Raw genomic sequence first — 9,904 nt, 5'->3', positions numbered from 1 at the left:
CAAAGGCCTGGTTAAAAAGGAACATTTTTGCCTGGTGCCCAGTGAACTTCCCCAGGGAGAGCATTCCACAGACGGGGAGCCACTGCAGAGAAGGCCCCGTTCTCGTGTTGTCACCCTCCGTACCTCTCGAGGAAGGAGGCACACAAAGAAGGGCCTAAGAAGATGATCTCAGAGTCCGAGTTGGTTCATATGGAAAGACGTGGTCCTTGAGGTATTGTGGTCCTGAGCCATTTAAGGCTTTATAGGTCAATACCAGCACTTTGAATTGGGCCCAGAAACTAATTGGTAGCTAGTGCAGTTGGACCAGGATCAGTGTAATATGCTCAAACCATCTTGCTCCAGTGAATTCTGCACCAACTGAAGTTTCCAAACCATCATCAGAGGCAGCCCTACGTATAACGCATTGCAGTAATCTTTTAGCAGTGAATGAGCCGGGCTGGGGACAGGAGCAGGGCTTATTGCTATCACTGACCTGGTGGGCCCAGACGGACGGCTCTTCTACACTCAATGCAGGCAGCAATTCCTTAATATTTCAGCTGAGCAGTCTCCTTATTGAATGGCTTTCAGCAGAATAAACAGGACTGATAAACCCAGGTCTGAGAGTATTGCTGAAAATGGTGCCAGAGAAAAGGATTAATGCCTCCCTCTGCGAGAGAGTTGGCATAATTCAATTAGTTTGCTGCACATCGTTATTGCCTTTGTTCCTGCTTGCAATTTCTCCGCTTGCTCTGGTAAACACTTTTTTTGGGTAGGAGGAAGTGGGGTTGGGGGAAAAACATGTCTTCCAGCAAACGCTACAAGTTAATTAATTAGCAGGTTGAGGGTCCCCACCTGTCTGCATCCCTGGTTTCTTATCTTCTGGCTGAGTTTCTGCCGGATTCTGAGCAGAAAAGCAGTGCTGCGGGCAATATACCGAGCGCTTGGCGTCGGAACAAAAGGAACTCCCAGGGCATGCTTCCTGAAACACTCTGTGGGTTGTTAGCAGCAGGTGAGGCACTACGAGCAACAGCCGAGTGCCAACCGCAGCTGCGTGGGAAACAGCTGCCCCTCCACGCTCGGCACATCTGCCTTTTTCTAATCTCACATCCAGCCTTGTACTTTCCTGTTGTTGCTCTCTTGCCTTGGTCTGTTGATAGGTGAGGATGGTTCCTGCACGCGCTTCTCCAGTGGTAAGTGGCAAAAACAACCCACGCATCTCCTTATGGAGGTTATTTTAAAGTTTATGCCTTCCAGACCCAGAATTTGTGTGTGAGAGACAGAAAGACACAGAGAGGTATGTTTTATTTTTATTTTATGAAGCCACTTTGATGTGTCTATATTAAAACTGAAACCCATACTTCTTGATAGCAGTTCAGACTGATTGTGTAGGAAACTGCCTCATTCCATACCAGATTTGTCCATCTTATGGACAAATCCGGCCAGTCTTGTGGTCTTCTATCGGCAGTCTCAGGCAAAGGGTCTTTCTTGTAACTTGCGACGTGATCTTTTAATTGGAGATGCCAGCGTTTCCCCCGGATAGATGCCACGGACCAGGGGATGCCAGGGACCTTCTGGGTCAAAGGCATGAGCTTTCCTACTAAGTTACAATATCTCCCCTTATTAAGTTGCCAGAGGAATTGCTACATTGTCCTCCATCTAGCTTGGTTTTGATTACAGTTTAAGGGGAAGGACCAAAACTCAGTGGGAAAGCAACTGCTTCCATGTGTAGAAAATCCCAGGTTTCAGCCCGGCATCTCCAAGTAGAGATTGGAGACAAACCTGTCTAAAGGCCTATAGGGAGAGCTGCTGCCAGTCAAAGTTGATAATATTGAAATAGCTGGACCAGTGGTAGAAGGCAGCTTCCTTTGTTTGTCCTATCTTCCCAGTTTTTAAATTTTCTTTTAAGGTATAGAAAAGTAATTTAAGGTGGGCTAAGAATAAAAGTGGGACGCGGGTGGTGCTGTGGGTTAAACCACAGAGCCTAGGACTTGCTGATCAGAAGGTCGGCGGTTCGAATCCCCACGACGGGGTGAGCTCCCGTTGCTTGGTCCCTGCTCCTGCCAACCTAGCAGTTCGAAAGCACGTCAGAGTGCAAGTAGATAAATAGGTACCGCTCCAGCGGGAAGGTAAACGGCGTTTCTGTGCGCTGCTCTGGTTCGCCAGAAGTGGCTTAGTCATGCTGGCCACATGACCCGGAAGCTGTACGCCGGCTCCCTCGGCCAATAAAGTGAGATGAGCACCGCAACCCCAGAGTTGGTCACGACTGGACCTAACAGTCAGGGGTCCCTTTACCTTTACCTTTAAGAATAAAAGTGGAGAAACATGTATTTGCAGCACACACTTTACTCTGAAAGCACCTTCCCACCCCTCAAAGAGTTCTGGGCACTGTAAAGGTAAAAAGGTAAAGGACCCCTGGACAGTTAAGTCCAGTCAAAGGCAACTATGGGGTTGCGGCGCTCATCTCGCTTTTCAGGCCGAGGGAGCCGGTGTTTGTCCCCAGACAGCTTTCCGGGTCATGTGGCCAGCATGACTAAATCACTTCTGGTGCAACGGGACACCGTGATGGAAACCAGAGCACACGGAAACGTCGTTTACCTTCCCGCCCCAGTGGTACCTATTTATCTACTTGTGCTGGCATGCTTTTGAACTGCTAGGCTGGCAGGAGCTGGGACAGAGCAACGTGAACTCACCTCGTCGTGAGGATTCGAACTGCCAACCTTCTGATTGGCAAGCCCAAGAGGCTCAGTGGTTTAGACCACAGCGCTACCTGCATCCCGGAGCTGGGCACTGTATTTTGCTTGGAATGATAACTCTGTGAACTGCATTGCCCAGAATTCTTAAAGGGGGTAAATGTGCTTGGAATGTGCTTTGGAGACACAGTGCATACACAGGTATTGCCCTAGTGGGAACTCTCAGTAGGGATGAGCAGGGTACCTTTTCAAAACCCTAAAGAGCAGCTGCGAATCTGTGTAGACAATACTGAACTACGTAGATGGTCTAACTCAGCATATGTGGCAGTTTCCTATGCATTCACAAACCACTACCAATCCTGGTTTTCATCATGAAATATTTTTTGATAGGGAGAGAAATGAAGCCCGTGTGCTTGCTGCAATCAACAATATCTCTGTTTACTTCTTTCAGCTCTTCTAGAAACCATGGTCTGTAGGTATATCTACCCTGCAGGCACAAACAATTTAATAGTTACCAGGGCACCATGGGAACAGTGCTTCTGTAAATAGTGCTTGAAATGTCTATTCATGGAAAGGTCCTGACATGCTTATTGCTGACTAAACTACAATTACCAAAATTCTTTGAGGAAGGGCCTGATGTTAAAGTGGAATGAATCTGATGAAAGGTTCTAAGTTAGGTTACAGGGAATCAGGCAGAGGGCCTTCTCGGTAGTGGCACCCGCCGTGTGGAACACCCTCCGATCACAACTATCTGACTTTTAGAAGACATCTGAAGGCAGCCCTGTTCAGGGAAGTTTTTAATGTTTTATCGTGTTTTAATATTCTGTTGGGAGCTGCCCAGAGTGGCTGGGGTAGAAATAAGATAGATATAGATATATAGATATAGATATAGATATAGATATAGATATAGATTTATTATTATTATTATTATTATTATTATTATTAGTGTAGATGATCGCATCATCACCATACTTTTTAATCCCATTTAAAGCACTCAGCTTCCCCCAGCGAATCCTGGGATCTGTAGTTTGTCCCCGCAAAGCTACAATTCTTAGCACCCCTTAACAAACCACTGTGGCTGGGTGACATAGGTAAGTTAAAGGGACCCCTTACCGTTCCCTTCCTGCTGGAGCGGTACCTATTTATCTACTTGCACTTCATGCTTTCGAACTGCTAGGTTGGCAGGTGTAGGGACTGAGCAACGGGAGCTCACCCTGTTGCGGGGATTCAAACCGCTGACCTTCTGATCGGCAAGCCCTAGGCTCAGTGGTTTAACCAACAGTGCCACCTGTGTCCCAGTTAGTTTTGCCATTTTGGCATAATCTAGCATTTTACCTTGCCATTCTTCCCTGCTTGGAATTGTTTCTTACTTCCTGAAATCTCTTTGTTGCCCCCCTCCCCAAACCCTGATATGAGACTAACACCTGCTGCCTTGTAGTCAATTCAAGTTAATTGCTCTGCCTCTAATCCCCATGTCAGCCAAGCTTACAGCTGCTCCTTCTCACCTGTAATTACTTGACTGTATTTGCACAGGACTGTGTCCTCCAGATTGGGTTGATTAATTCTCGGTGAGTTATAATTGTAATGGGCTGCCTTTGTTGGTGTAGCCTGCAGTCCTAGCCCTGTTTACCTGGGAGTAATCCCTAATGTATTCAGTGGGACTTCCTTATGAGTAGGCATGGTTAAGGTCGCGTTGTTAGTCACCCGTTGAAAAACAGAAGAGATGTGGTTTGAAATACGAATGCGACAAAAGCTGCAGAAGGCTTTATTTCTCCCCTCCCTCTAGTAAATCTGTATTTCATTGAAAGAATCATTTGTACACAGACAGGGTTGTTGGCGTAAGAAATGCACAACACAAAAATTGGGGAGTTGGAAAACTCTTGCAAAGGGCAGCAACAGAGCTCAGCATATTGCAGGATTATTGTAATAACCTGCAGCTTCATAAGAATTTATATTTAAAGTAGATAATTAAATGAGCAAATTGAATGAATTTGGATATGCAGAAGGTATTAAAAAATAAATTTAAGGAACCGCAGAAAGAGGGGGAAGGAAGTCAGACTTTGAAATGTTAAAATGATTGTAAAATTAACGAAATGTATAAATTTGAAAAGTATAAATAAAATTTAAAACAAACAAACAATGGAACTTGGTGGAGTCTGTCCACGAAGCTGATGGAAGACCAAGCAGGTGAAAAAGTTTGAGAGTTGTCTCACAGTCAAAATGCAGCACATGTTATCTCAGGTGTGTGAGGGAACCCTCATTTCATCAAAGGTATACATTCCACTTACTCTGTCACATGTAAGCCCTGTCAGGTTCAGGAAGACTTGCTCCCAGGGAAATGTCTGTGGGATAGCAGTTGTGCAGGGCAATCCTGTCAGGGCCGGATTTAGGTTTGATGAAGCCCTAAGCTACTGAAGGTAATGGGGCCCTTCATATGTCCAGCTGTTCTTTGTCAACAACAAATTGTCAGGTTTTTTTGTGTTGAATATATGCTATATGGTAATTTATGGACCTAATAGGTATCTAAAGCCATTTGCACATGCAGAATGTAGGCACCCTATATATAAAAGGTTATTATTGAGATAATAATATGGTGTTCGGAACACCAGAAAGGTGGCATAGAGGTGCTGAATTGTGTGTGTGTGTAAGCTTTATGCCATTTTTTGTGCATTTTGTGGAAGGACAATTCAGAAATGTTTTATTTTGGAGCAGGGCACCACAACATGCTTGGACTCAAGTGCACACTTTGTGGTTTCTCTCTCTCCAATAGCACTTTCGGTTTTTATGCTGCAGAAATGTAAGAAGTAGAAGCAGGGCTTTTACTAAACAGATGCTAACTTTCCTTATCTCCTTGCTTAGGGTGGATCTTTCGGAAACTAGAAGATCTCTGAAAAGTAAAGAAGATGTTGTCCTCATGGCATGGCATTGGAGAGCTTTCTCTACAGAGCCACCTAGATTGCTTTGGTAAGCTGTTTATTTATATTTACTTATTTATTCATTATATATATAGGCCACCTTTTTTCTTCCAAGGAGCTCAAGGTACAGTCATACCTCGGGTTACAGACGCTTCAGGTTGTGCGTTTTTGGGTTGCGTACCGTTCCGAACCCGGAAGTACAGTGGTACCTCGCAAGACGAATGCCTCGCAAGACAAAAAACTCACAAGACGAAAGGGTTTTTTGTTTTTTGAGCTGCTTCGCAAGACGATTTTCCCTATGGGCTTGCTTCGCAAGACGAAAACGTCTTGCAAGTTTGTTTCCTTTTTCTTAACACCGTTAATACAGTTGCGACTTGACTTCGAGGAGCAACTCATAGCACGCGGTGTGGTAGCCTTTTTTGAGGTTTTTGAAGACTTTGGTGATTTTTGAAGCTTTTCCAAAACTTTTCCGATACCATGCTTCGCAAGACGAAAAAAATCGCAAGACGACAAAACTCGCGGAACGAATTAATTTCGTCTTGTGAGGCACCACTGTACTGGAATGGGTTACTTCTGGGTTTCGGCGCTCGTGGGTTGCGAATGCTGTGGGTTGCGAACGTGCCTCCTGCATGGATCACGTTCACAACCCGAGCGTCCACTGTACAGTGGTACCTCAGGTTACATACGCTTCAGGTTACATACGCTTCAGGTTACAGACTCCGCTAACCCAGAAATAGTACCTTGGGTTAAGAACTTTGCTTCAGGATGAGAACAGAAATCGGCGCGGCAGCAGCAGGAGGCCCCATTAGCTAAAGTGGTGCTTCAGGTTAAGAACAGTTTCAGGTTAAGAACGGACCTCCGGAACGAATTAAGTACTTAACCTGAGGTACCACTGTACATGGTTCTCCTCCTTCCCATTTCACCCTCCCAACAACCCTGTGAGGTAGATTAGGCTAAGAGATGGTGACTGGCTCCAAGGTCACCCAGTGAGTTTCATGGCTGAGAGGGGATTCGAATCCTGTGCTTTGCCAGGTCATAGTCCAACGTTCTTAATTATTATGCCACACTTGCTATATTCACAGGAATTGAAGCGTTCTGCCTTGATCCAAAGAGTGCGTTTCAAATGAGTTTCCCTCTATGGAAATCAGGAACATAAGAAAAGCTCTGTTGGATCAGAACGAAAGCCCACCCCAGTCTAGCTAGCATCCTTTCCTCACGGTGGCCAACCAGATGTAGTTGGTGAATAATTGGAATGATCAATATATATATAAATATTTTGCAATCCTGAAGGAGTAACTGTTTGTGTGGTGTTATGAGAAGGGTTGTTAACCTGGTGTATATCTAAATGCTAAGTACTTTGCAGCAAATGAATTTATTATCTGAATTGAGGTTTGAATAGAAGCTAACTTTGATCTCGCAGCCAGAAAATTATAAATGGTTCCTAAGAAATAAACTTATTACATGCTAGCCAACCATGATTAAACTCCTAAATGTTGACGGTTGGGGGGGGGAACTCTCAATAAAAGCCCTCACTAATAACCAAGAACTGTTAAAAAAAGGTTTCAAAGAAGAGACAAGCTTAACTGTGAAAAATCGGATGAGGTCACCCGCAGAGCAGGACCGTTTCTTGACCACAATTCTGAGTATCTTCTGATGGAATGAACCATCTTGAAAACACATTGGCTTGCTCTATTAAAAGGATCTCAGTGCACACACACACACACACTGAACACTTTTGGTCACCTCTGGTTATTTTCTATAAAAAACAAAACAAGCCAAGCAGAGCGTAAATAGTAGGGAACTTTCTTTAGCCCAACAGGCTAATGATTGTAGATTTTACCATTGTACAGTAGGCTAGTTTACACACACACACAGGTGCATACCAGTGCCCTCAATCCTAACACTCAAGATGATGATAATAATTTATTATTTATACCCCACCCATCTGGCTGGGTTTCCCCAGCTACTCTGGGGGCTCCCAACAGAATATTAAAAACATGACAAAACATCAAAGTGTTGGTGCTGACCTTTAAAGCCCTAAATGGCCTCGGTCCAGTATACCTGAAGGAGCATCTCCAGCTCCATCGTTCTGCCCGGACACTGAGGTCCAGCACTGAGGGCCTTCTGGCGGTTCCCTCGCTACAAGAAGCCAAGTTACAGGGAACCAGGCAGAGGGCCTTCTTGGTAGTGGCGCCCACCCTGTGGAATGCCCTCCCACCAGATGTCAAAGAGAAAAATAACTATCAAACGTTTAGAAGACATCTGAAGGCAGCTCTGTTTAGGGAAGCTTTTAATGTTTGATGTATTACTGTATTTTAATATTTGGTTGGAAGCCGTCCAGAGTGGTTGGGAAAACCCAGCCAGATGGACGGGGTATAAATTATTATTATTATTATTAAACATTAAAAACTTCCCTAAACAGGGCTGCTTTCAGATGACTTCTAAAATTCAGATAGTTGTTTATTTCCTTGACATCTGATGGGAGGGTGTTCCACAGGGCGGGTGCCACTACCGAGAAGACCCTCTGCCTGGTTCCCTGTAACTTGGCTTCTTGTAGCGAGGGAACCACCAGAAGGCCCTCGGTGCTGTTATGCCAAGATAACAGCACTAAAAGAACAAGAGCTGGAGATTTTGGAATCCAAGTTAACGGTTCCCATTTAAGAAAACAGGCAAAATTCAAAGTAGCTAATGTTCTACTTTTGATTCTCAAAAGCAAATAACTTTTCAAGGTACTCTCATTGCACAGAACTCGGGCGATACAGTTTTTCTTCCTGAATATTGCCAGCCTCTGAAATTGTACTGTTTTTCTTCAGGGCAGGTACTGGGACCCTGTGGAAAATAAGCTGGTGTTATAATGCTCTGCAGAAAGAAGAAATTTGTAGGTATGTAATCCATTCAATATGTTTGTGCGTGTGGTGTATCAAACTGTATAGCTGTCCGCAGAAGAAATGTGACTGAAATTACGTATTGCCAGTGCTTTTTTCCTGGGGGTACGCATACTCCTAAACATTTTGTGAATCTTTGTACTTTTGTCCATTTACTGTATTTATTTTCCCTGATTTGAACTATAAAATGGTGATTTTCTTGAGTCAAAATGAGAGTACCCCTAAAAAATTTTGTAAGAAAAACCCCACTGCATATTGCTAAGAACATGAATAAGAGGCCTGTGACTCTGTGACTTGCACTGGTATGCTTTTGAACGCTAGGTTGGCAGGAGCTGGGAGAGAGCAACAGGAGCTCACTCCGTTGATGGGCGGGGTATAAATAATAAATAATAAATTATTATTATTATTATTATTTATTATGCATTTATTTACATTTTATACATTTTTTTTAATTTTGACAAACTAATAAGAATAAATAAATAAGAATAAAAATGTGCACCCCACCACCAAGACCATTCCATTGTAACTATCCAACCTCCCAAAATTTCAACACCGCTTGTGATGGTTTGACCCCTTTCCGCTTTAACAGTACAAATTCTACAAATTCTCCTCAAAATCATTTCTCCTGTGTATTCCCTGTCTTACCTTAATAGCGCATGTTAATTTATCGGGTGGTGCTGTGGTCTAAACCACTGAGCCTAGGGCTTGCCGATCGGAAGGTTGGCAGTTCGAATCCCTGCGATGGGGTGAGCTCCCGTTGCTCAGTCCCAGCTCCTGCCAACCTAGCAGTTAGAAAGCATGTCAAAGTGCAAGTAGATAAATAGATACCGCTACGGCGGGAAGGTAAACGGCATTTCCATGCACTGCTCTGGTTCGCCAGAAGCGGCTTAGTCATGCTGGCCACATGACCCAGAAAAACTGTCTGCGGACAAACGTCAGCTCCCTTGGCCAGTAAAGCGAGATGAGCGCCGCAACCCCAGAGTCGTTTGCGACTGAACTTAACTGTCAGGGGTCCTTTACCTTTAATTTATCATTAATAGCTATGCCCCACACCTCTTTAAACCATTCTTCCATTTTATATTCTGATTGCCCCTTCCACTTCCTAGCTGTAATAATTTGTGCAGCTGTCAATAAATTTGTGAGCAAGTCCTTCCTAGCCTGCGAACCTTCCACCCCATCAAAACCCCACTTATGGAGAAGGGCTGTCTCTGTAGTGGTGCCCAGTCTGTAGGATGTTCTCCCACATCCCACAATAAAGGTGGTGCTGACAGTGATGTTGTCTCAGTGCCAACTAAAAACATAGAGGCAACATCATTGTTAGCACCTGCCTTCTGGCGAGACCATCAATCATGAGCATTGGGACTGATAGGAACTGTAGTTTGGTGAATATAAGGGCCACAGGTTCCCATTTCCGCTTCTGTCTCTGTGACAATGG

General features: G+C 44.3%; 1 protein-coding gene across 1 annotated transcript in view; it reads left to right on the top strand.

Moving 5' to 3' along the window:
- Positions 1–8,396: 8,396 nt before the first annotated feature.
- Positions 8,397–9,904, top strand: part of ATP8B4 (ATPase phospholipid transporting 8B4 (putative)) — a 104,652-nt gene continuing 103,144 nt past the window's right edge. Inside the window, exon 1 of the mRNA XM_053365581.1 lies at positions 8,397–8,466. Coding sequence (XP_053221556.1) covers positions 8,439–8,466 — 28 coding nt within the window. The 5' untranslated portion in view covers positions 8,397–8,438. The remainder of the gene's footprint in view (positions 8,467–9,904) is intronic.

Source organism: Podarcis raffonei, chromosome 14, assembly GCF_027172205.1.
Source record: "Podarcis raffonei isolate rPodRaf1 chromosome 14, rPodRaf1.pri, whole genome shotgun sequence".
NCBI classification, from domain to species: Eukaryota; Metazoa; Chordata; class Lepidosauria; order Squamata; family Lacertidae; genus Podarcis; species Podarcis raffonei.
This window is presented reverse-complemented; position numbering and strand designations above follow the sequence as displayed.